Source organism: Westerdykella ornata (genome assembly GCF_010094085.1).
Source record: "Westerdykella ornata strain CBS 379.55 unplaced genomic scaffold EI97scaffold_1, whole genome shotgun sequence".
In the NCBI taxonomy this organism is placed as follows: domain Eukaryota; kingdom Fungi; phylum Ascomycota; class Dothideomycetes; order Pleosporales; family Sporormiaceae; genus Westerdykella; species Westerdykella ornata.
In genome coordinates, this window is record NW_022986851.1 from 2,586,672 (window position 1) to 2,609,667 (window position 22,996).

The window sequence follows — 22,996 nt, forward strand, 5'->3', positions numbered from 1 at the left end:
CGTCTCGTTCTATACCCTAATGTGTAGTATATTTTCGTTTCTTTCGAACGTCAACGGCAAAGCCGTGCAGTGTTGCAGATCTCATTCTAATCACTGAACCATGATATTATACCACTAGACGTTAACAGCGTACAGTCCGCGAACTTCTTCTCAGCAGCTACACAAACAGTTCAAACCGCCCGAAACACCCACTCAAATGCACAACGCAAACATTGAGCTCATCAACACTGAGATGAGAAATGAGATACTCGGCAACTTGAGGGCTTGGACTCCGCCGGTAAAGAATATCACGGTATTGTTGGGCAGCGTAGTGGTATTTATGAAGGGAGTAATTGTTGGGATGTAGCTCATCGTGGTGATACCGGTTGATGCGGTGGTTGTTGACGGGAATCTTGTGTTCTTTATAGATGTTGAGGGACCAGTTGAAGTGAACGATGCAGTGGGGGCTGAAGTAGAGGTTGAGCCGGATGCTGAAGGAGATGTTGCAGTGGATGCGGCAGTGGATGTTGAACTGGACACTGACGTGGATATTGAAGTGGATGATAGAGCGGATGGCGAAGGAGACGACGAACTAGATATCGCCGAAGTCTTCAGCGGATTTGGAAACCCGAACGACGAGGCACATGCCTCTGGGCTCAGTGCCTGAATTGCCATGAGCCATTGCCAATAAAATCGAACAAATGCCCTAGGAGATTACGTACCTCAGGACAACACCAAGTCTCATTCTCCGAGTCTTGCGTGCAGTAGTAGCCGCGATCACATGCCTCTAACTCTTGCTTAGCAATAAGAAGCCGCAATGAGGTGCTAAACGTACTCCCATTCCCATCGTCGCAGCATTTCTGCCCTGCTACAGGGTTGTAACAGAACAACACTAAGTCTGTTGATGCTGGGCATTGCTCGTAATCCTTCCAGCATGAGTCCTTGCAAGTCAACCCCGTGGTGCAATCACCGTACTCTGGACCATATCCGACTTGACGTTTGAAGAAGTGGGTTGGGTTTCGAGGAAGCGAGAATTGAACGTTCAGCGTCGCGGATGCGAGGCTGAAAGTGAAGAAGAGATTCAGAAAGTTGTATGCTCTCATGTTTGGGTTGTACTAGTCTTTATCGTCACGCAAAGCTCCCAGCGACTTGTTTTGTAGTTGATGTCGGTAGATAGGCAGGTCGCAGTACCCCCGCAGCTGCCCTCCCGGTGAATTGTTCAAACTTGATACCCTAGGTAGCAATGAAAGCCAACACTCCACGAAAGTCAACCTCGCAGATGCAATTGTTGTCACATCACATTGCTGGAGCCAAGAACAGCCACCACGGCAAAGGAGTTCCCTCTCCGAGCTGAGGAGTGCACCAGCGATGCTTCATTGGTCCGAATGGCAAGGCTGAAGACATGATCACCTTGTTGATGGCCTTCGAATTGGCTCTGTGTACGTGGCTTAAGCCAAATGGGAAACCTCCGCTGTTCTAGTCCACACTACTCTCGAGCCTCATGCAGATAAACACGGTGGCTTGGCTGAGGACCAGAGCGACACGATTGAGAGACCATCAAGCGACTGCGTGTAAAATTCTCTTTACAGAAATGTGATTTGAAATGGCTTTCGAGTCTACGTAGGATTGGCTGAGAGTAAAGATTGCATACGCCGACGTGTGTGATTTGGCAGCGGAATCTCAGGCTCTGGTATTGGGCGGTGTGCTGGTTACCCATCTGGTCCAAAATACGCGATTTTGGCTGAAAAGTTGCAGCTGGTCCCCTTGCATGTAGCATCCTGGCCAACAAAGCTCCCATTATTGAAATTCGGTGGCGTGCACGTTCTTGACCGCACAGGCAGAGGTTGGTGTGCTGGGCAACGGGAGATATTGATACCATAGGATAGACTTGAGCTTCATATGCAGTGCTCCGTCCTCGCATGAATGGGATCGTGAGATGTGAGAGATCCCAATCTTTGTACTGCGACTTCTGAATGCACTGTATGTGAAGATGTCCTCTGCTACCCAGTTCGTCACGACGGATGGCAAAGTCGTTGCGCAGTCATATCACCCATGCCATCTGTTCGGCCAGGGTGACCTCTATGGGGTAGGAGTTCGTTGGAGCTTCTACATACAATATGCGGCAGCCATCATCGCGCTGTGGTACAAATTTGACGAGGCCATAAGACAATTTCGATTTACACTCACCGTCCTGAGTATCGCTTTCTTCATCAACCTCTGCATCAACTCCACAGGGGACGACGTAGTCATCCTGGACTGGCAAATGGTACTGAATCTCATCGGTATCCTCCCTCTGTATAGCGTGTGGCCTTACCTATACTACGAGTTCATGGGATGGAAAATGAAGCAGGAAAAAAAGGCGTTAAGAGCGAAGATATCCGAAGCCCGCGCAGTTCAACTTGAGAAGAATCAACGTATGGAACGATTGAGGGAGGCCTACACGCAAGTTCGGCGCTTCCTTCTGGAGCTAGCGCTTGTCAGAATGAACGATCCGTATTATGCGCAAGCTGAAGAGAATTATCGCATTGCCGTCAACAATTTCATACAAAGCGCCTCGCTTGGAGATGCCGGTATCTTTGCGACTTACGCTGCGCGATTATCGGCCAGCCAGGATGTCCTTGAGACATTTCGAGGCATCTACGAAGAGAGAATGATAGAAGTCCTCTCACAATATCATGACTGGTCCGCTGAGCAACGCAAAGGCATCATCGAGGCCTCTGAACGGCTCCACCGACACGAAGCCGAGCTGATTGTACTTCAATCGGAAGAGTTCGCGAATAAGGAGATCAGGAAGGAACAGAAGCCGCTATGGCAACGCGAGAAAATTACCGTGGGCATAGTGTTAGCTGTATGGGTCGCATATCTCTCAGCCACCCCTTGGCTATATTTCAAGGCAGCGAACAGAGGCAGAAAGGAAGGATGCGACATAAAACTTCGAACCTTTCCTGTCTTCGCCCCTATCAGCATATACAATGCAGCGTACCTTTCATGGCTCCGTTTTACCGCCTGCGTTGCTGTCATAGGCTGTATTGGCCTCGTCTTCGCAGTGTGGATCTTCTACGATGGCATCCGGAAAACCCGCAGAGACATCAGAAAGAAAGCATTTAGCACAATGATTCCGAAAGCACCTCCCGTTCAGAACGACCCTTTGGCACTCGAAGTTCGCAAGCCCACCGAAAAAGAGATAAAGGAAGCCGGTCGGGCTGCCCGGAAGGAGACCGTCATGTGGCAGAACATCTTCTACCGCGGGTTTGGTTGCTTGTCATGCATAGTCTCTTCTATAATCAGTATTGTACTTGTCCAACTGACACTCACCTCCAACAACATTGATCTTTCCAAATCACCAATAAGATCCACGAGTCAGTTGGTGCCTTTGATCATATCCTGCGTCACGGCCATCATAGTCGTATATGACGTCGTCATGTACGACGCGACAAGGAAGGACTTGAAGATTACAGCTGATGCGGGTTTCATCGAGAGCGTAAGAGAGAGATGGAGCAAGTGGCATGAAGCGGAAGAGAAAAAGGGAGGGAAAGGCGCAGATGAAGACGACAAGCTTAAGGCCGAGGGCCAGCAAGGGGGAAAGCAGAAGACGCCCGAAGTGAGAGCGGAGGAGGGGGAAGCGGGCACCACAAGCCCTAGGTCCTGATCTAACAGATATGAATACGTCGGTATCGAAGTGAAGCCATCTGACAACGGAGACGGGAGCAGACTTACAAGCGCTTTCAGTTCCGTCGTCAACGTTGCCAGTTACAGTCCAATTGGAGACAAAAGGAACTTAATACTCCTAATGATTTCTGCTTGGCAAATACCACAACTTCTTCAAGTACAATGTAAACCTGATAAGAGCATTCCTCGTTTTTGCAGTCTTATACAGTGTGGTAATATTAGATATCATCGAGTGCAGTTTCTTCCCACATCGTCCAAACCGGATCGCACGTGATGAGCGCCAAGAACACTGCATCGCATGCCCCCAATAACTTCTACGGAGCGGTTGTCCAGCTAGGACTGGACGGACCTGCAGCTGCCTCATGTCTGCCGAACTCCACACGCATGCTCATCACACTGAGAGCAATGTGTCGATATATCCTCCCTTTCCGTCCTTCCCTGGTGAGCCACAGCCGGTGGACCCGTCGATCGGGAATAACATCCCGGATTTCGAACATGAACGGGGCGAGACACCAACCCACGACGTGGTAGCCGGCTCAGGTCAACACCAGAACTCCTACTTCGGCGCCTCTCCAACGACGCAAAGGCATGGCTCAGCTCAGGAAATTTCCGACCCCAGTAGGGTGGCTTTCGTGGCACACGACCTGCCGATAGCAGAGAATATAACTTCGTCGGAACAGTTCGATATGCTCCCGCCGCCCGCCAGCGTTCACCCGTCATGGCAAGCTCTTCATGACTATGCGCAGAGGCACGCCTCGGCGCACGGGTATGCGCTCAGCATAAATACAACGGCGAAGAACCGGTCACGAATCAAGCTTGCATGCGTCTGCTATGGCGCGCCGAAGAATACCCATAAACTCACCCCGGAAACGAGGATACGGAAGAATCGCGTCAGCTATAAGACTGGATGCAGGATGTGGGTCGAAAGCAAGAAGCAAGACGATGGCTCGTGGCTTCTGCGGGTTGGTGAGCCGCAACACAACCATCCCGGTCGTCCTCCGGATAAGTGGGCAATGCAGAGAAAGCGAACCTGGGGTATGCTTGGAGGTCGAGTAGGAGTGGGAGGAGTAACGGCTAAGGAAGAGAAGGAACGATTAGGAAGTACCGATGAAAGAAACCCGTTAGACGAGCCGGAAGAGCATTCGGATACTCCACGAGATCAAGCCCAAGCGGATAGTCATAGTATGGAGCGAGGCAGCCTGGTTTGGAAGATTGTAGAGCAAGAGATGGCGTATGCCGGCGGCCGCGGACAAGGTCGTGACAGGGGTGTTGGGCGAACAGTCAAGATTCTCCAGGAACGACTTCCTGGTATCCACATATTAAAACGGGACGTGTATAATATCAGGGCACAAATCAAACGAGCACGAAAAACGGGGCAATCCACTCGTGCTGATACGGCTGATGGTGCGGGAGAGCCGACGTGGACGCCTGAGCCTTCTGCGAAGGAGGATGGGGAGAACGATGTCTCGGAGATTGACCCGGCACTGGTGGTGCAACAAACCCCTGATCAGAATAGGGTTTTTGGGCAGGAAGACGAGATCGAACGTTTGAAGGAGGAGGTCGCAACACTCCGACAGGCGCTTGTGCAGAGGGCAAAGGAGGTCGAAGAGCGGGATGCCCTGATTAGGGACCTGCAAGCACAGATTGAACGTGCGAGCACCGTCATACGCGATGAGGGAGAGGGCCCTTAGAGCCCGGCCAAATAAATCATACAGTATAGGCTCTTCATGCTCATGGAGGGTTGGATATAAAGCCCGGTTTCGAACTGGCAACATAGACACTGTAACTCTGTTGTACAGAATGAAGAATATTTGACCTACGTTCCCTGCCTGACTATAGGTAATCTAATCTCTAGTGGACTAGAAGGTGCTTTTCCAATTGGTCTATGCTGCGTACAAGTAGCTTGGATGTCGAAGACGAATCCCACCGTGCGCCCCAGCCTCGGCTGAAGGGACAACGTCATAGCTCCAAAGCTCCCCAACGTCTCAGTACAAAGTTCTTCAACGTCAAAGTCCCAGTCCAGCGCCTGTGCCTCCAATTGACAATGGCATCCCGCGCTCTCCGCTCTTCCCTCGCCATCTCAAAAACAAGTCTGGCACCCTCCCTCTGCCATGCCCGCCCAATCGCCCTCCATGGACACACCACCTACGTCCGACACTCACAAACGCGGTCAATCTCCGCATACGGCTACACTCAAGCCAAAGCGCTCACCTTTCAAGACTATGGCGAACCCCCCTCAGTTCTTTCACTGCATAAACATTCCATCTCCCCTCCTCACGGCGACCAACTTACCCTGCGCTTCCTAGCCTCCCCCATCAATCCCGCAGACATCAACCAAATCCAAGGCGTATACCCTTCCAAACCGACCTTCACCACCGCCCTAGGAACCCCGAACCCCATCGCAGTTGGTGGAAATGAAGGTGTCGCCGAAGTCATCGCATTGGGAGATAAGGCAAAAAGTGCAGGCTTCAAGCGTGGGGATTGGGTCATCATGAAAGCCCCCGGGTTTGGAACATGGAGGACACATGCAAGCGCTACGAGTGGGCAATTGTTGAAGCTGGAGGAGCATGCGCGAGAGGGGATAACCCCTATCCAAGCAGGAACCGTGAGCGTCAACCCTTGCACGGCGTACCGCATGCTGCGCGATTTCTCACTGCTGAAGGAGGGTGACTGGTTTATCCAAAACGGTGCCAATTCAGGAGTCGGACGTGCGGCAATACAGTTGGCGCGAGAGTGGGGACTGAAGAGTGTCAATGTCATCCGAGCTCGCAAGGACAGGGCGGCCGAAGACAAGCTGAAGCAGGAACTCAAAGAGATTGGCGCTACTGTCGTGATAACGGACAGTGAGCTGCAAAGCCAGGGCATCAAGGACATGGCGAAAGAATGGACCAACGGCGGCAAGGAGCCCATCTCCCTCGCTCTCAATTGCGTGAACGGCAAGGCTGCGACCGCCATGGCTAAGCTACTCTCCTCAGGCGCACACTATGTCACATATGGGGCCATGTCGAAGCAGCCGCTGACGATTCCTGCTAGCCTGCTTATCTTCAAGGACATACACTTCCACGGTTACTGGGTGTCCAGGTGGAGTGAGCAGCATCCCGAAGAGAAGAAAAAGACCGTTGAGGAAGTGCTTGATTTAACTCGGAGGGGCAAATTCAAAGATATGCCAGTTGATGAAATCAAATGGGACTGGGAGACCCCCGGTGAAGAGCTGGTTGCGAAGGTGAAAGACACCTTGGAGGGGTATCGGGAGGGTAAGGGTGTATTTGTTTTTGGGCAGACGTAAGTGCAGGAATCAACCGTCGACGAGAAATCGGCATTTCACTTTTGGATCTGTCTTGCTCACGAAGATGCTACGGTGCCGCCTCTGTTACCTCTGGTGCAGCTGGCCCTTTCCAGTGACCCTCTCATGTGATTTGCAACCCGGGCAGGTACAGGTGCGCCTTGTACCTTCCTCGATTCTCGGATTTCGCTCCGACGTAGCCTGCAGTCGGAGTTCTTCTTCAGCTTCGTCACTCAAGCTCCACGCTTATATGCATTCGACTCCAGCTCGACGAGATCTTCATGCTTGTGCTAATCTCAGTCAATTGTAGTCGGAAGTTCCCGCACACCACGAGTGGCTGTTGAACCAACCAGATTATACTGAAATACGCCAATCACATCTCAGTCCTCTAGGAGATCGAGGTAATACAGTCTCATCCTCGACGTTCCTGGGCATAGCAACCTCCCAACACACCCTCTCGATATCAGGCTCTGATGGGAGCCGCTGCGGGCATTGCTGGCCTAGTCACATTGGCCGACGTTGGGTTTGACAAGAAGTTCAACTAATTCAAGTCGGCGATAGAGGTTGAGAAGCATGTGAAGGGTCTTTCAATTGACATCATTAGTTTCTATGGCGTCCGTCCTTCGGCAACCTGAGCTTCTCGCGGCTGATAAATGTTGTCTGAACGAGAACAGGAAGCTAGTTTGCAGTCTCACCTTTGCGAGATATTACTCAGAAATCATTCAATGGATTCTGGTAGGGAGTTTCACGGACCAAGCAAAGGTAAGCTGTCGGGAAGATTGAACGACTAAGTGAAGGAGCGAAGGCCGTTGTCAGGTTTCCAGACCACGAGAATACCGGGTCCTGCGGTTGGCAGATGAGTCCAAGCTGGATTATCTGAATGCATCTCTGCTTTTAGGTGGAAGATTCGAGGAACAGTGGTAACGGGGGAGACGATCTTGGTGCCAGTATAAATGTCGGTACGGGGAATCATTGCAGGTCGAAGCGCGTTGCAAGAGGTTGATGGATTGCTTGAATAGGACCGTTGTTGACTGACAGATTACCTGCTCTCCTCCTATAAGTGACAAGCCTTCTAGACGTAACGCCTTCATCGTAGCACTAACCTCTGGGACCGCGAAGTAAAACTCTCTTCCTCCGTTTTTCTTGTGTCATTGCTACTCATTCACTCGAAAAATGGCTTTTCCCTATCCCTTCCTATTTCTCGCTACCGAAACTGAACCAGATGTATGGAATTCAGCTCGACAAACTACTAGATAGTGGAGCAGGATTTTAAGCGCAGAGTTCCAGACTGGAAACGGCGGTAACAAGCAATCTCAAGCCCTTTTACTTTCCTTCATCCCTCTTCCCAAAATCGAATCGTGGGGCCAAATTAGGAAGGGAATTACGTAGCAAAATCACACCTCTGGTCTATCTAGGAAGTGTCAACTAACTTTTTCTTAAATCTCTTCTTTTTCTAAAAAAAAAAGACAGACAAAGAAAACGAGGATCTTGTCAATTGGCGTGATGTAGGCAACGGTGTCTAACCCTTTCTATCAAACCCGCCTCAGCAATAAAAACCTGCGAGGGAACCGTGAGGCATCCTCCGGAACACGTATTCATACAAGCCTTACACATATCATACAACATGTTCTACCTCTCCCTCTAAATGCATGGAGTATATCTCCCTCCACCCGTTATCTATGATATACATTTCTCCTCCCCCTCCAACCATCTATCCCATTATTCAACCCCTCAAGTCTCCTCCAACTCCTCCTCCATCTCCAACCTCCCCTTCATCCGATCCCACTTCATCCCCGGCGGCAAGCTCTTGACGCGCTCCTTGAACCCCAACCGATGCAGAAACGCACTCAACCTCGCCTTCCTCCTCTTAAACGGCTCCTTCTCCCGCTCCGAAACCAGGTTCGAATTGATCAGCTTATCGTGCACCGCATACACGCGCCTCAACGCCTCAATCACCGCCTCCCTCTGCTCCCCCTCCAATATCACCGCGCCCTCCGCACTGCGAATCTTATGCCCTTTCGCCCAGGGTTCCATGTCCGACGCCCCGACGCCCAGCTGCATGCGCAGATTCCTCACCACGGGCTCCAGCCTCGCCAGCGCCTCGACCAGATCCCCGCCCTTGGCCAGGGGGAACGCGACCGCGAGGTCGGCGTAGCGCGTGACCGTCTTGGCATCCGCGTCTTCGAGCGTGTCCATCATGATGGCTAGAATCTCGCCTGCGTTCCAAAGCGAGCGGTGGTTATTCTTGTCGCGGACGCAGGTGCTCATGGCGATTCTCAGGGTACCGGGGCGCATTTCCAGACCCAGTTCCGAACTCTTTTTCTTATCGACAAAGTACTCTTTAAGGAGCTTGACTGCTTCCGTGGAAGCGCGGTTCTGGCGCAGCAGGCGCAGGCGGAAGTTGAGGTTATTCAGATCTGGGGTGATGGCGTAGGTGGACGGGTCGGTGAGGAGGTTCCAGTAGCGGTCTGCGGCGTCTTTGGCGACGATTTTTTGGCAGGCCTCGAGGACGAGCGAGAGGGTGTTGTTGGAGGGTTTGGCGTACGTCAGGGTGCTGGGTATGACACCTTCGACACCCTGGGGGAGGACGGGAAGGAATTCGTCGCCTCGGCGGGAATTCTTGGAAGGGCTGAGGTGCGAGTCATCGTAGCGGAATTGGTCGGAGACGTTGGGGGCGCGGAGGTGAGGGAGGCCGGCTTCGCGGCGTTCGACGGATCCCAAGCGCGGCACGAAGCGGGGGATGTCCATGGTTTGCTCGACGAGGGAGAGGACGTCGTCCCAGTCTCGGGGGCGCGCGCCGACGAGAAGTAGGCGGCCCATTGCGCAGACTAGCTCTTCTGCAATGACGAGTTGGGCGTCTCTCCACTTGCTGACGACCTCCTCCCAGACACGTCTTCCTTCCACGACGCCGCGATCTCTACGGAGGTCCCTCTGTTCATCCGACTCCATTGGTGGGACACCGACGAGCAGACTTTGGCGGATCGCGTTGAGTATGATCGTATAGGTAATGGCATTGGCGGTTGCAGGGCCTTTATCCGGGATTTTTGCGGCCACGCCCCAGAGCGCATCCATGTTGTTCATCCTCGCGCAGAGCTTCAACATGGCGTTGGTGTGAATTATGGAGGGCTGAACGCGCGAATTGTCGGCGAACATGGAATGATATACGGAGAGGGCCTTCTCCAGGACACCGGATGCATGGGCGCAATTCGTCATGCCGTTCAGGAGGATTGCGTACGTATAAGCGTCGGGGAATTGTGCTCGCTTTTTCATCTGGTCTGACATTAGCATGGTGGGATTGGCCAGGCAGAACATTGGACAGTACCTCATTGTACATCTTCAGTGCGTGGGCTAGGCGGCCTTTCTGCAGGGCCCAATCGATAAGGTGATTCCAACTGACGATGCGCTGTCCCTCGCGACTGGCCATTCTTACCAGATTGAGCATCTGCACATCTCTGTCTTTTCTTAACATTTTCTTGACATAGTTGGCGAGAGCCAGCGGGTCGGCCAGATATTTCAACTCTTTCCTGCGGATCCTAAAGTCGGGGATCGAGGCATTTAGTGGACGCGTCAGGGCCTTCCTCTCCTTTTTCTTCATGCCTGCCGCATAGGTAGACTGCGGTTCTTTGCGGGAGTTCCCATTGTCGGTACCCTCGGCTACCGCTGTAGGTTGTTCAACAGCGATTTGTTCAGCGTTTACACTGGGAGCGGGTCGAGCCAGCGTTGGCGTTTGCGAGTAGAGTCTCCTTTGGAGGTATGGACGCGAGGCGACGGCATTGCGACCGACCGAGGTGTCTCTAAGGAGATTCGCTTCAAGCACTCGAAGGCGACGCCAGAGACAGGCGCGACAGTCGAGCATGAGGAGGTAGGGGAGGGCGTTGTTATAGCAAGCTGATCGTTGAACGTCGTCACAATTATGGCGTCCAAAAAAAGTTGCTGGGCGTCGGGAATCGGGATGGCACTAGCGCTAGCGCTAGGGCGGCATGCCGAAGTGTCCACCCGACGCCAAGACTCCGCCGCTCCGTTCTAGCGGACCGAGGAGCGGAGCGGGACCCAAGCACCAGCTCTGGGCTGGCGGGTTGGCTGCAAGGCTGGCCAACGTGTCGGGCCGCGCTGGCCGGAAGCCCGTCGCACACCAAAAAGAGGGATCCGCGACGACGGTACACAGCCGTTGGCATGCAAGAAATGCGACGGTGTCCGGCTGTTGGTGCGAGGGACCAGCGGCGATCGTGGCGCCGGTCCTGGTTGCTGCCCTGAAGCATCTCTTCTACTGTAGACACCTAGACATACTTGTAGCGTTCTTCCAGCAAGCGGCGCATGAAACGGTCTGGATGGAACAGCAACAGCATACCATGAGCAGAGCAATACCTAGGTACTCGGAACATAACTGTGAACATTTGAAGGTTCTAACAGGTAGCACGGGATATCACGAGACTTGCGACTTCCATCATTGGAGTCTTGCTGCACACAACCCCGACATGACCCTCTCTCTGCTCTCTCGACGACTCCACGACAGATCCATCACCGACTCTCGCATCCTTGTAGGTACCTCTCCACGCTCCAACCCTCCCTCTTGCGCAATCTCCTGCGGTGCTCTGCTGCTCCCCGCACCGCAGGCACCCGACAGCGACAGAACGCCAACAGCCAAGCACCGGTTCGTAAAGGATCTCATGCTGTGCAACCTACTAGTACTGCGGTAGTCCACGCCTCTCCCAGGTTGACACGCCGCTCGCTCACATTAGCCTCCCGCCATCACCCGCCATCAATCGAGGCCCCTGCCCCGCCTATCTCATCGTCCCAGGTAATAAAATCTATTAGCAGGGTTCTTTTGGTGCTGATGGTCGACTACTGCTAAGCGTACATCGAGGTACCATCTAGCCAGGAACGAACGTACCTACATATAGTCTATTGTCGTTGCACTCTTCACTGAGAACACGCCTCCACGACACTTCTTTCTTCCCAGTTTCTCCCACACCGACACTCCGCAACAGCAATCAAATTTAAACTTCAATGTTGTACCAGTTTTCGCCTTCTGGCAACTCTGCCGTCCGCCATCACCAGCCGTCCAATCACAGACGGCTACTGGATAGCATTGCAAGCCTCACGATAATATCGACCACACAACGAGCGAACGCGAACCCGCCCTTCTGTCTCGCCAACACCCCATGACTACTCGCAGCAAGCGTCACGGGCTATGCTTGGGGCAGTTGTGGACATCCAGAGCGAATCAAGCACACCAGGGAAATGCGGAACGGGCGACGTTGCCCAAGTCGCACTTGCAACTGCAGGCCACGTCTCCGAATCTCTGTGCCACTCAGTCCGTTTATCGAAGTGCTGCCTGGGATGCCAAATGCATCTTGCCAACTTATCTCCGAGTCACCACTTGCTCGATTCTCATAGGCCGGCCTCCCCTATGCAGACTCGAGGGCAGCTTGCAGTTGCATCTGCAGCCATATCACTGCGGTTTTACTACTTCACCTTCCACTCACGGGCTACTTGCCGTGGCACAGGCTTCCCATTTTGCGGACCCTTTTGTTCGGGGCTATCCTCTCGTCGAGCAGGCATGCACACGCTCAGCGTAATCCCACAGCATCAGCAATCGTCATAGTCACTTCCTCGGAAGCACTACCATGTTGGTAAGGTCATTGTAAAAAGCGGAGTCGTCTGATAGCCTTCCCAGAGATGGGGAATGTTACCTCCTATTCACAATCATACTCGGTATCTCCAGTGCGCACATGCTCACATATGGTTGGACGCTGCTCTCCTAGGTCATCGCATGCTGGGTCCAGGGGCAGGATCCACAAGCTTCCTTGAAGCTTCTTTCACATGCCCGTCTAACATTCAACTTATCTGAACCAAAGATTGCACCCAATGGCGGAAGCATCCCCAGAGCTCAAGAACCATCACATCACGTGGCTTCAGCTTCTCAATCAAGGTGCTGCTCCAACTCACGAAAGTTAACTCCGAGAGATCACCAACGGTAGCCGTTTGGGACTGACTACTATGTATATAGCCAACAGGACGACTCACGCCACGCTTCCAGCAACGACACACCATGGATCTAGAGCACGTAAGTAACGGGAACTTTCCGCTGACTTGGCACATGCGGGCTCTACCGGTGTTTCAAAGCGGGCCGATTATGTGCGTGATTGATGACGCCCGCTGACCAGAGTTGGAGACGGCCTTCGCCACTCATGGTGCAGATCTTGCGAAGCTTTAAGGTGTTGGATGCAAGGATTATCTCGGCAGATCGATTCGCAAGTTCCGCTGCTTTGATAAAGGGTTGCGATGGCGAAAGGCTTCCTCCGTCGATCTGGACATCCGAACCTTCACCAGGTGAGGAGACGGACACGTTATCGGGCCTTTTTCCCGGAGACGCGAGTGAGGACAGCCAGGTACGGACTTTTGGGTGCAGCTAATCGGACTATGTGCGTTAAGGTTTCGCCTCCTACTCCTACTCCTATTCGCTTGCAGTATGCCTGGTCTGGAGACGTACAGCCAGTTCTGGAGTCCCAATCCCAAGGCCAAAGGACGGTCCAGAGCAGCACCTTGTTCGACCGGCTCGCCATCATTACTGTCTCACATCGTCCTTCCGTAAGCAACGACGAAGGCACACTGAAGAGGTCTAAGACCTTCCCTCTCTTTCTTACCTCACTTGCATGGCACAGGAGGGCAGACAACCGGTGAAACAACCCTCGACGTCCCTCACCCGGAACCAACCCTGTTTGGATCCACGTTGTCGTGGGAGCACGGCAGGAAACAGGCTTCTGTCGTGTATCTTTTTTTTGTGCATATCGTAGCTGCGGTGGGAGGCAGATGATGCGCAGGGTCCGGCAGACTGCATCAGGAGGAGAGGAGGTGAGGTCGAGAGGTCGAGAGGAGAGGAGAGGGCCGTAGATTCGTGTGTGTGGGTGTGGGTGGGATAGAGAGAGAGTGTGTGTGACTGAAAGGATTGAATGTGGAGCGATCATACATTTGTGCAGATAGTTTCTAGGCATCAGGTATCAGGTACTCTGTAGACGCTGACCCAATCACCATCCATCCTTGGCAACCCTCAGAGCACCCATGAACAACATGGAACAGCACACTTTCGGATTATTACTGTAACTGATACGCTGGAGCTCTCAGGTTTGCATCAAACGACGACGGCACACCACCCGTGGCCGCCCGTACCTCGCACCAACCAGACCACCAAAATGTTCGCGGCAAGAACCGCCACCAAAACGGGTCGCAAAAAGCAAAATGAATGTCAAACGCCCTTGACGAAACCTCTTCATCTCCTCTCGACCGTCACTGCCCGTCCTGCACCATTGATCCCAATATGTATCAACCGCCTCCCCCCCTGCACCCTGACCAAAAAGGAAAGTCAAAAAGGGTAGAAGGTAAAACGGAGGAATAAGAGAACTGATAGATTGGTGAAAAGATAAGATATGAACCGGAAACGTCTCTAGCCCACGGCCCCCAAAAACACCCGTTGTGTACCGGTACCGGTATACCAAGCAGATAAGCCGCCAATGTGTCCCAGTCCATGCAGGGGATATGAAAACACCAAAAACATGCAAGAGCGTTTTTCACGAGGGAGAGAAATGGTTCGAACGGTCCTGGGGATAGACATGCGTCAAGAGCGCACGGACGTCGCTAGTCATTTAGGGAGAGTCGCCTCTGGTTCGGGGCGAAGGGGGGGAAGGGAGATGTGGCACATCAGCTTCACCCGCCTAATGGTTCTGCTGCTGGTACATGGGGGCTTGATTCTGTCCGTACGGCGACTGCGCATAACTACAACATGTTAGCTCTGACCTTCTTTCCAACTCCCGTGCATAAGGTTGACGTACTGGGCCATTGACTCGTTCAAGCCGGGACTCTGGTTGCCGTAGCTGGCGGTCGTGGAGGCGCTTGAAGCGGCTTGATAACCAAGAGGAGGGAGCTGGGCGCCCGAGGCCATAGGGAGAGGCTGCCGCACCTCTGCGTACTGAGCAACGGGAGCCGCCCCATCGTGGGTGCGTGTTTCACTGGCACGCATCCTGGCCTCTTCCTCGGCCTTGCGAGCTGCTTCCTCCTCCTTCTTCTTGGCCTTCCATTCCTTTCGTATCTCCTTGAATTCTGTGAAGGGGCAAGTCAGCATGTATAAGATGTGCAATTAAGACGGGTGCCAAGGTGGGAGGGCAAGGGTCGACAGTGGCGGGATTCAGCCGATGAGGCTATCCATCCCAGCGGGACTACCAACACCATCCCAGGTGCTAAGCTAGCGCCTCCTCTAGCGGGTGCCTGGAATCCGGCGCGGAATCGATCTTGACGTCAAACTGGCAACATACCTTCAGGGGTGCGCTTCGCGCCATGCGACTGCATCGTGACATGGGCGTTGAGATGGTTCAGGGTGCCATAGGCCTTTTCGCAACCATTCCAGCCGCACTTGTACATGCGCTCAATCTCTTCGTAGCGGCGTCGCGGCCTCTTGTGCTGCTGCGCACCGGGGATGGGTACGAACGAGTAGACCGTCGACAGCGGATGGCCTCCCTGTTTGCAGGCGTCAGTGAAGAGCTCGGACGAGGATGCATGGACAACAACAAAGCAGAGGAGAGGAGACAATTACCGTTGGCGGTCGCTGGCTCACCGGCGAGACCATGGAGGGAGCAGGCGGGCCTGCGGACGAGGAGTGGGGATGATACATGTGAGAGGGATAGGCGGGTGCCCCCCACTCCTGGCGGGGTTGGGTGTACATCTGCGTGTTGGGCTGGCCTTGGTAGTGATGCTGCATGTCTCCATGGCCGTAGGGGGCATACTGCTGGCCGTGCGGAGGATAGGTCGTGGGGCTCGCGCCTGCGGCGATGGTCGGATCTATAGGCACATCGGCGTTAGACTGAGGCTCTTGGTTGGGAGCATGGTCATTGTTCTGGCCATTTTGCAGAGGCATGGACGGACTTTGTTGCTGCGCCATAGCGGCGGAGGTGCCTTGGACGCCCGGCGCCTGGTACGAACGTTGGATGTAGTCTGGGAAGTTGCCCGAGGAGCGCGCAGACGGCGGGTTGAGCGTGTACTCGGACGTGGGCGTGGCCGAGGTCGAGTAGGTCGAGGATGAGCGAGGGTCGGCGGCTTGCTGGTATTGCGCAGCAGATGGCTGATCTGGAGAGGAACCTTCAGAAGGAGGTTCTGGAAAGGAAGGGTAGGGCAGATTCGAACCTGACTGCGAATACTCGGGTTGCCTTGTTTCCATATGACGGAGCGCGTACGCGAGGCGGGGGAAGCGAAAGGACGGGAGGGCGTGCGGGCAGGAGGAGAGAGACGATGATTGATGGATGGTGTTGCAGGAACCGAGACGAGACGGGCAGGTACACTTGACGTGAACCAGGCAAGATCAGAATTGGGTAGTGGCGGGGGGTGGGAGGGGAGGTGCAGGAGACCCGTGGACGCACGGCGTGGTCTTGCAGAGGGTCCGGCTTTTCTACTTTGGGTTTTGCGGACTTGGCGAATCGGTAGACGCGGACCCTAATGACACCAGTGACGATGGCGTTGCACTATGAGACTGGCAGTCGACGATCCAATCAGGAGCTCTCGAGTGGAGGTTCTGCGGAGGGTTCCGGACGGCCTGGTGGGGGGGACGGAGCAGGAGGATGCTTGATGGCGAGAGAATAATGGGGAGAGGGGTGCACGGCGTGTAAGAATGCAACGCGGCGGTGACACGAGGCTGTTGCTAGCAAGTGAAATAATAAAAGAAGAGAGAGAGAGCGAGAGGGCACCCGCTCTTCGTCTCAAGTCGGTTGGGCCGGGATTTCGATGGGGGCGGCGGAAGGATGGATGCAGCTAGCAAGCAATGCAGCCCAGGTGAATGTGTGTGCGTGGTTCAGACACCAGACTAAACCCGAAGGGTAGTGGTGTACCGGGTCTGGGTTATGGGCACTACGACTGGTCCGCGGTAAAGTTGGGGCAAGTGTGGAAGAAGGAGCCGTGCACTGGCGGCAGGCCGGCCCAAGGTGGCGGCTTCTGCTCGGGGGTGGTTGGGGTGGGTTCAAAGTTGCAAGCTTTTGCTGCGTACGAAGGGGTGAGGGGTGTTGTGGTGGCGCTAGAGCGTGTGTGGCCAAAGCGCCAAGGCTCCCTCGCAGTGAACAACGAGATGATGTTCGTCTGGCGACGGCGAGATGGTCACGATGATGGCGGCCGTGCGATCGGTCGAGATGGTCGATTGCGGCACCTTGCGTAGCTTCGATCCCCGGGCGCTGACACCACTGGACAATTGACCAGTAGTAGGATTTACGCTTTACAACGTAGGTACGTATGGCGTATGCCGCGAACCCCACACCGTTTTTAGCCGGGCTCGTGGGAAAGAGAAGGCGCGCGTCAGTAGTAGCGGTAGCCGGAATGAGGGTGATTCTGGAGATCGCTAGGAGTAGAGCAGCGGTGGTGAATTTTGCGTAAGCTTGTTCAGGTGGTTGAAGCTTGTCTTGGCCTGGTAGTGGCAGATTACCAGTAGGTACGGGACTCGGTAGATGGAGGCCCTGCAATGGGAAGAAATGGTACGCCGATTCTCACGAGACGACTGTTTTGCTGTGGTCGCCGGTTGTGCTGTTGCAGTCCGTGGGCTTTTGCCCTTGTGGGGATGCTGGAAAAGTGGAAACAGTCGGCCCGTCGTCGTCTGAAATTTTGTTTTGGGGTTTTGAATTTCTGACGCCCTCGACGCACTTTTCGCTGCCAATGATTCTTTTACCTTGGCTGTCTGTGTGCCGAGGATCAGGAGCGATCAGCCTCTCGTCCGGCCGCTTTTCCGATGGGAATAACAGCAAGGGCGCTGGGATTGTCTGCAGGAGCAGGTGCACACTCACGCAGCGGCGGGAGTCGCAGGAGCAGCAGCGCAGAGAGAAACGCCGGAAGACGAGTAGAGTCGGATAGGGCACAAGGCCACGCGGTTGCAAGCTTGCGAGGAGACCGCAGAGGCGGGTTGCGCTGGCGGCCGCGATGGGCGATCTGGCGGCCAACAGAGAATTGAACCTGGAATGGGGCCCTGGCTCGAGCTGGTAAGGGTGAGAGAGCCGTCGTCGGGGGCGCGTTCCTGACGGGGCGCGTTGCTACCAGACGGTTGCTGCTGGTGGGCGCGGGTTGCACGTGTAGGACGCGGGCGCGACGTGTGCTAGCAGCGGGAGCCGTGGGCACTGGGGGAATTGCGAGTTGCGACCGGCGACCGGCGACCGGCGGGTGGTGGGAGACGCCGCCTGTCCGAAGGAAGCCAGGAGACGGCAAATGATTCTTGGGGCCAGGCCAGAGGGGAACGGATCGAGCGGTGTGCCAGTAGTGGTGCCCGGATGGTGATGGTGGTGAGGGCGCCGGCAAGGTTGGCGATGCGAGGCTAGTGACGAAGGAGGGAAGGTCGGGGGGAGCAGCGACGACATCTTTTCTTCCTGCCCACGCCAAGCCCGAGGTTTTGGCGAAGCTGGGGACTAAAGGGACCTGGACAATGCACAACCTCCGCCTGGCTTGGAATTCCGCTTCTACGGCCCCTGCATTCCATGGATCCATCACGATTTTGATGGATGCTGGGCATTATTATTGGACACTGCGTGGGAGAGGTGCCCGCGCCTGGTCCGACGATGCCGGCTTGCTGCCGCCTGTGGTCTTTCTTTTTTACCTCCCGGCACTCACGACGACAAGTACTGGTCGGGGTCGAGCGACGGCGATACAGTACGACACAGTACATAGCTCCCGTGAACGGCGTGGTAAGTCGATGAGGCTGAGATTAGCTCCTACGCTAAAGGGGATGGGCAGGGGCAGTCAAGCTAGCTGAAGGGGTGCCCGCGCGTGGTTTTCACGTCTGTGTAACGCTGCAAACGACCGCATGCTTAGGATAGGAGATGGCATCTCCTATTATTCTGCTTCTTTTCCGCTTTGTGGAAGACCTCCTTAAGCCTTCACTCCTCACTCATCGAAGCACTCTTCGGCCCAGCCGTCGCCTGCCGCCCGCCCTCTTGTTCATCTCGCTCTGCACGCGCGCAAACCAGGCCCAGAAACGGCAGTGACCTGTGCGGCGGGCGGCGACAAATGCGAATGCGACCTCTCAGCAGAAGACATGATTCACGGCCGCCGTCGGCCCGTCAATCATTACATTTCGCTGTCAAACACGTCCACCTGTCAACATGGCACCAACTTGTCATCGGCCTGCACCTTTGATTATTGCGCCCCTTGTGCACCGCAGTCTACTGGTCTTTCGTGTCTGTTGTTGGGCAATATTTTCTGCCTGTCTTGCGTCTGGATGCGCATCCGGCGATTGCGGGAAAGGAAGGCGTGGGGTGGCATCACATCAAGAGTTTCGAACCACAGATCCGATTCCAGGGAGTGTTTTGCTCCCTACCTACTACTTGTTGTGCATCATGAATTCGACCTTTCCCCATCTTCCTCTGCCCTCGATCCATCATCTACTGTATCGTCGTTGTCGTGCACCCTGGATCGCAGAACCGCCCTCATGCGGCAGGGGACAACATCAGGTCCGCCACGCCACGCACTCTGCCTGCCGAGCCGAGGATCCTGAGTGACCCTCGACTGGAACATGCACTCCGTATTGTTGTCAACTTGTCATCAGGTTCGTCAGCCTCGCGCATATTTCCTCATCCAAGCTCTTCCGGAACTCTTTTCCTCTTTGTTGCCTCTTTGGATGCGGCCTCTGCAGCTTCCATGACGCTTTCATCCCCTTGGCGGCAATAATCAGAGCAGTGCCAGTCAGCAGACTCGTCAACCCTGCGCGTCCGCTTTGCTGCCGGACAACGGTGCCGGAATGCCAGCCACGATACCCGTAGCAGCTGCCTGCACCTGCCGTTTTCCTATGAGGGCGAACTTCTTCAGTCATCTTGAATCCCAGACGCATTGGCATCATCCCCTCTATGCCGCAGAGAATACACAGTAGAGTACCTCCGTAGCCGGCCTGGAGATATTTCTTTCTTTTTTTTTTCTTGTTGAGAAACACGACAACGACACGCCACGAAGGCAGGAAAAGAGTGCCTTGGGAGGAACAGTCAGCCTCGCCAATCATTGACGCTGGATCCCCCCGCGAGGGCGATGGGCCCGGCCCTTGGGCACCCCAGCCATGCTTCTCCTGGAATGGTTCACTGTCGCGCCTCCACGCCGTCGACTCTTGTTTGAACGACATGTCGACGATACCAAACATCTTCATCTTCCTGTCGTCTCTCTCAGCATGTCTCTGTCAGAGTGTGTCCAACGTCTGGCAAACGTCGCTCTGGCACCCGGATGGAGCTTTGCTGTCATGCTCGCCGGCCTCTTGACCCCCTCCTTTCCATGCCATGCAACCATTGCCCCGCTTGCCTATTGGACCAGTAGTCTCCCCTCTGACCGCGATGCTCACAACTTCTGCGACACGGCAGCTTGCGCAGTCGCACCGGCATCTTACGTCTCCATCCACCTCTTGACGCGGGCATCGACCGTGGGACAGAGCAATAACGTGCAGCTGCGCCGCCGCTCTGGGAGAGAATACAAGTACATACTCCCGTCCATCAGACGGAACATGGCAAGTCATGGGTTGAGAGCACTCTCTGCCTTGCGTGACGGCAGGAGCAACAGCAAGCAACCAGAGACGTCTGTTGCACGACATGATTCGAGGGAATAATATTCGCCCAGCATCGAATCGCAGCCTCCCCTTGGCAGGACCTCCAATAATCACCAGTTCAGAGTATGCAGCAGCGCTGTGGGCCCGCACACACCTGCACAGACGCATCGCACACACAGCGAGATATTCATCCCGTCACCGCTCTTCTGCACCTACCGCTCAGCAGGACACATTTCTCCTCCAACATTGCGGGCAAGCGTGACACGCAAAATTTCAATCAACAAATCCGCCCAACAACCCCCCGTCATGCTAATATTAGCTTGAGCCAAGTGAGCATCCCTGCGGCATTCTCCTGATCCCGGACATGTCGTTGTCCTTCTGCGGGGACGGCTCACAGACACGCTGACCGGGCTGCACCCCCTGGCCCATAGTGGGTCCGTGGCTTCCACGACTTGCATTCGCCATTCGGCGAAATCTTTGGGCTCGCAATCAGGCCGAGACGTCGACTCACGTGGCTGTGCCCGCTTAAAATGGGATGACGACGCGAGATGGGATTCAGGACCGTCCACCCACACTGCAGAATTGGACACAGTAAACATGACAACCTTGCGCCAAGCCAAATGTTGAGCTGACCAAGACCTCGAGATTCCGCCGCTCAACAGCTGTCTACCCACTTGTTGTGGTACCGAGTGCTGAGTTCTACTGTCGGCGAGCCAAAGGCAGACTGCTCATGTCAGGCCAGGCACATCGACGTTGATACACGAGTCGAGCAACTGCAACTCTAAACGAGAGTATTCCCTGGCAGACCGTGCGGGTTGATAACGCCTCGGTAGATAGCTCACGACTACCCATCGAGCCCGGTTACCTCCCCTGTAAGCGCCCGTCGACGCCCGCAGGCTTCCGATGGACCGGCTGCGCTGGACTTTGGACGTCCCGCCGCTATTTCTTCGGTTGAAAATCACGCTTTTTTACATATCCGGACTGTTGTGTATAACCGCCTCCTTGTAGGAGGTCCATTCCACGAAAGAACCTTTCCCTATCTGCTGTACAAGTAAAGTGCTCCGTACGTGCCTGGCAAACAACAGCTTGCACATCGCTTGCACACCGCTCACCTCATCGGTTCCGTGGGTCCTATGAGCTCAACACTCTCAGTTTCTGTGTTGCACGAACAGTTTCACCCTCCGACCAGAAGAACGACGGGGAACTGGCCAGATGCGCCTGAAGAAGCCCCATCACAAGCAGCGATACAGACGAGTTGTGCATCGTCACAGGCGACCATCGCTCTGCGATTTCGTTCCCCGTTCTTGTTATCATGATTGGAGGTTATGTTCTCTCATGTGAGATATTCGATTTCTTTTGCTGCCGTTTAGCAAGAGCGACGTCCGGAACCACCCCGAGAAGTATACATTTGGTTGACATCGCATTCTCAAGCTGCACAGATACAGTCAACACCGCCAACGCTGTTCTCAGTCGACTTCCTAGCAGCACTCCTCTTGGCCTTGTGCTCTTTAGTCGTGAAGGAGGAACAAGCTTTCAAGTGACCCTCGTCTCTCTGGCTCCCGTGCACGGAGGAGTTAGCAGACGCCGGGCGATGGCAAGCGTTTCGGCAGTTGACTTGTCACCGAGGAAGGCCCGAACCTCAACCAATCACTGCACTTCTGCAGTCTGAATGTCAGGCCCCGGCTCTAGGGGAATATTTACTGTGAGTGCAAGTGCTCCGTCCAGAAAGCCATACTTATGCAGCTGTCGTCGTTGTTGAGCTTCTACTACGCAACGTGCTTGCCTATTTGAAAGCAGGTTGAATGTAACAATAATCGCGGATTGCATTTAGCAGAAGCACACATCGGGATATTTCGAGTAATCAACACTCCCATTGCGAACGATTGGATGCAGTTAAAAAGCGGCGGTGTGCAGCCTTGGTATCCACATGTCGATCCACACATCACACATCAACATCTGAGCAAGGAGGTCCCGCACGCTGAAATCTGCGAGTCAGAGCTCATGGAACATCGAGAAGGTTTGCAAGGTTCATGTCGCCATGTCCGTTATCTCCATCTTGTCACCGAAGCAGCGCGGTACTGTATTCCCCCAAGAAGAGAGTACAGCCGAAACATTGAATGTTTGCAGTCTTGCAAGGATCCAGGATCGTTTCAACTGCTGGTGCTCGAACGACAAGGAAGAGCGTCGACGCAATGCGACCGACCATTTCGAAAGACTGCGGATGCCTTTGCGAGCAGTCAATATCGAGACCGATGCCAAGATCTACCGCCGACGCCGTTGACAAGGTGAAGGACTGTCACAAAACGGCATCATGATTCCGATCAAACCGAAGCTCCCGATGATGTTTCCTTATCGTGCCACGTACGCCGAGGTATGGAATTGAGACTCTCCGCGAGGTCTGTACAGGAGATCAACGACGATGGGATTTCCGAAGAAGCAGCTCCAGGGCGACACCTTCGCATGTTCAAGTTACCTCTCATTTCGAGACGTGTACTAACATGTGCGTAAACTCCTCCCCGCATGGATCA

General features: G+C 54.4%; 11 protein-coding genes across 11 annotated transcripts; 4 read left to right on the forward strand and 7 right to left on the reverse strand.

Annotated features, from left to right (window-relative positions):
- Nucleotides 1-5: 5 nt before the first annotated feature.
- On the reverse strand, nucleotides 6-1,140 carry EI97DRAFT_33128 (uncharacterized protein). The gene is made up of 3 exons (XM_033794734.1): nucleotides 815-1,140; nucleotides 702-766; nucleotides 6-642 (listed from the first exon to the last, which is right to left on the reverse strand). Exons 1-3 carry the CDS (start codon nucleotides 1,080-1,082, stop codon nucleotides 193-195), a joined length of 783 nt encoding a protein of 260 aa, XP_033659103.1. The 5' UTR covers nucleotides 1,083-1,140; the 3' UTR covers nucleotides 6-192.
- An 829-nt stretch (nucleotides 1,141-1,969) lies between these two features.
- Nucleotides 1,970-2,143, forward strand: EI97DRAFT_344118 (uncharacterized protein; the record flags this gene model as incomplete). Its single annotated transcript, XM_033794759.1, has 1 exon — nucleotides 1,970-2,143. A coding segment is annotated over one exon (174 nt), but the record flags the coding sequence as incomplete, so codon positions are not given.
- A 1,844-nt stretch (nucleotides 2,144-3,987) lies between these two features.
- On the forward strand, nucleotides 3,988-5,464 carry EI97DRAFT_429578 (uncharacterized protein). The gene has a single exon (XM_033797472.1). It carries the CDS (start codon nucleotides 4,011-4,013, stop codon nucleotides 5,337-5,339), a length of 1,329 nt encoding a protein of 442 aa, XP_033659105.1. The 5' UTR covers nucleotides 3,988-4,010; the 3' UTR covers nucleotides 5,340-5,464.
- A 128-nt stretch (nucleotides 5,465-5,592) lies between these two features.
- On the forward strand, nucleotides 5,593-7,006 carry EI97DRAFT_429579 (NAD(P)-binding protein). Its single transcript, XM_033797473.1, has one exon. It carries the CDS (start codon nucleotides 5,693-5,695, stop codon nucleotides 6,932-6,934), a length of 1,242 nt encoding a protein of 413 aa, XP_033659106.1. The 5' UTR covers nucleotides 5,593-5,692; the 3' UTR covers nucleotides 6,935-7,006.
- A 752-nt stretch (nucleotides 7,007-7,758) lies between these two features.
- Nucleotides 7,759-8,087, reverse strand: EI97DRAFT_33461 (uncharacterized protein). The gene has a single exon (XM_033794737.1). It carries the CDS (start codon nucleotides 8,020-8,022, stop codon nucleotides 7,804-7,806), a length of 219 nt encoding a protein of 72 aa, XP_033659107.1. The 5' UTR covers nucleotides 8,023-8,087; the 3' UTR covers nucleotides 7,759-7,803.
- Nucleotides 8,088-8,662: 575 nt separating this feature from the next.
- On the reverse strand, nucleotides 8,663-10,526 carry EI97DRAFT_367254 (uncharacterized protein; the record flags this gene model as incomplete). The annotated part of the gene is made up of 2 exons (XM_033795079.1): nucleotides 8,663-10,201; nucleotides 10,254-10,526. 2 exons carry the CDS (start codon nucleotides 10,524-10,526, stop codon nucleotides 8,663-8,665), a joined length of 1,812 nt encoding a protein of 603 aa, XP_033659108.1.
- Nucleotides 10,527-10,911: 385 nt separating this feature from the next.
- On the forward strand, nucleotides 10,912-12,536 carry EI97DRAFT_498130 (uncharacterized protein; the record flags this gene model as incomplete). Its single annotated transcript, XM_033802540.1, has 3 exons — nucleotides 10,912-11,469; nucleotides 11,618-11,729; nucleotides 12,112-12,536. 3 exons carry the CDS (start codon nucleotides 10,912-10,914, stop codon nucleotides 12,534-12,536), a joined length of 1,095 nt encoding a protein of 364 aa, XP_033659109.1.
- Nucleotides 12,537-13,157: 621 nt separating this feature from the next.
- Nucleotides 13,158-14,184, reverse strand: EI97DRAFT_33530 (uncharacterized protein). The gene has a single exon (XM_033794738.1). The coding sequence runs from the start codon at nucleotides 13,924-13,926 to the stop codon at nucleotides 13,282-13,284; it is 645 nt and encodes a 214-aa protein (XP_033659110.1). The 5' UTR covers nucleotides 13,927-14,184; the 3' UTR covers nucleotides 13,158-13,281.
- Nucleotides 14,185-14,550: 366 nt separating this feature from the next.
- EI97DRAFT_33609 (uncharacterized protein) lies at nucleotides 14,551-16,445 on the reverse strand. The gene is made up of 4 exons (XM_033794739.1): nucleotides 15,519-16,445; nucleotides 15,241-15,442; nucleotides 14,761-15,028; nucleotides 14,551-14,704 (listed from the first exon to the last, which is right to left on the reverse strand). The coding sequence occupies exons 1-4, from the start codon at nucleotides 16,137-16,139 to the stop codon at nucleotides 14,644-14,646; spliced, it is 1,152 nt and encodes a 383-aa protein (XP_033659111.1). The 5' UTR covers nucleotides 16,140-16,445; the 3' UTR covers nucleotides 14,551-14,643.
- A 1,205-nt stretch (nucleotides 16,446-17,650) lies between these two features.
- On the reverse strand, nucleotides 17,651-18,433 carry EI97DRAFT_454745 (uncharacterized protein; the record flags this gene model as incomplete). The annotated part of the gene is made up of 1 exon (XM_033800574.1): nucleotides 17,651-18,433. One exon carries the CDS (start codon nucleotides 18,431-18,433, stop codon nucleotides 17,651-17,653), a length of 783 nt encoding a protein of 260 aa, XP_033659112.1.
- Nucleotides 18,434-19,475: 1,042 nt separating this feature from the next.
- Nucleotides 19,476-21,067, reverse strand: EI97DRAFT_438898 (uncharacterized protein; the record flags this gene model as incomplete). The annotated part of the gene is made up of 3 exons (XM_033799524.1): nucleotides 19,476-20,105; nucleotides 20,313-20,622; nucleotides 20,685-21,067. 3 exons carry the CDS (start codon nucleotides 21,065-21,067, stop codon nucleotides 19,476-19,478), a joined length of 1,323 nt encoding a protein of 440 aa, XP_033659113.1.
- Nucleotides 21,068-22,996: the final 1,929 nt, after the last annotated feature.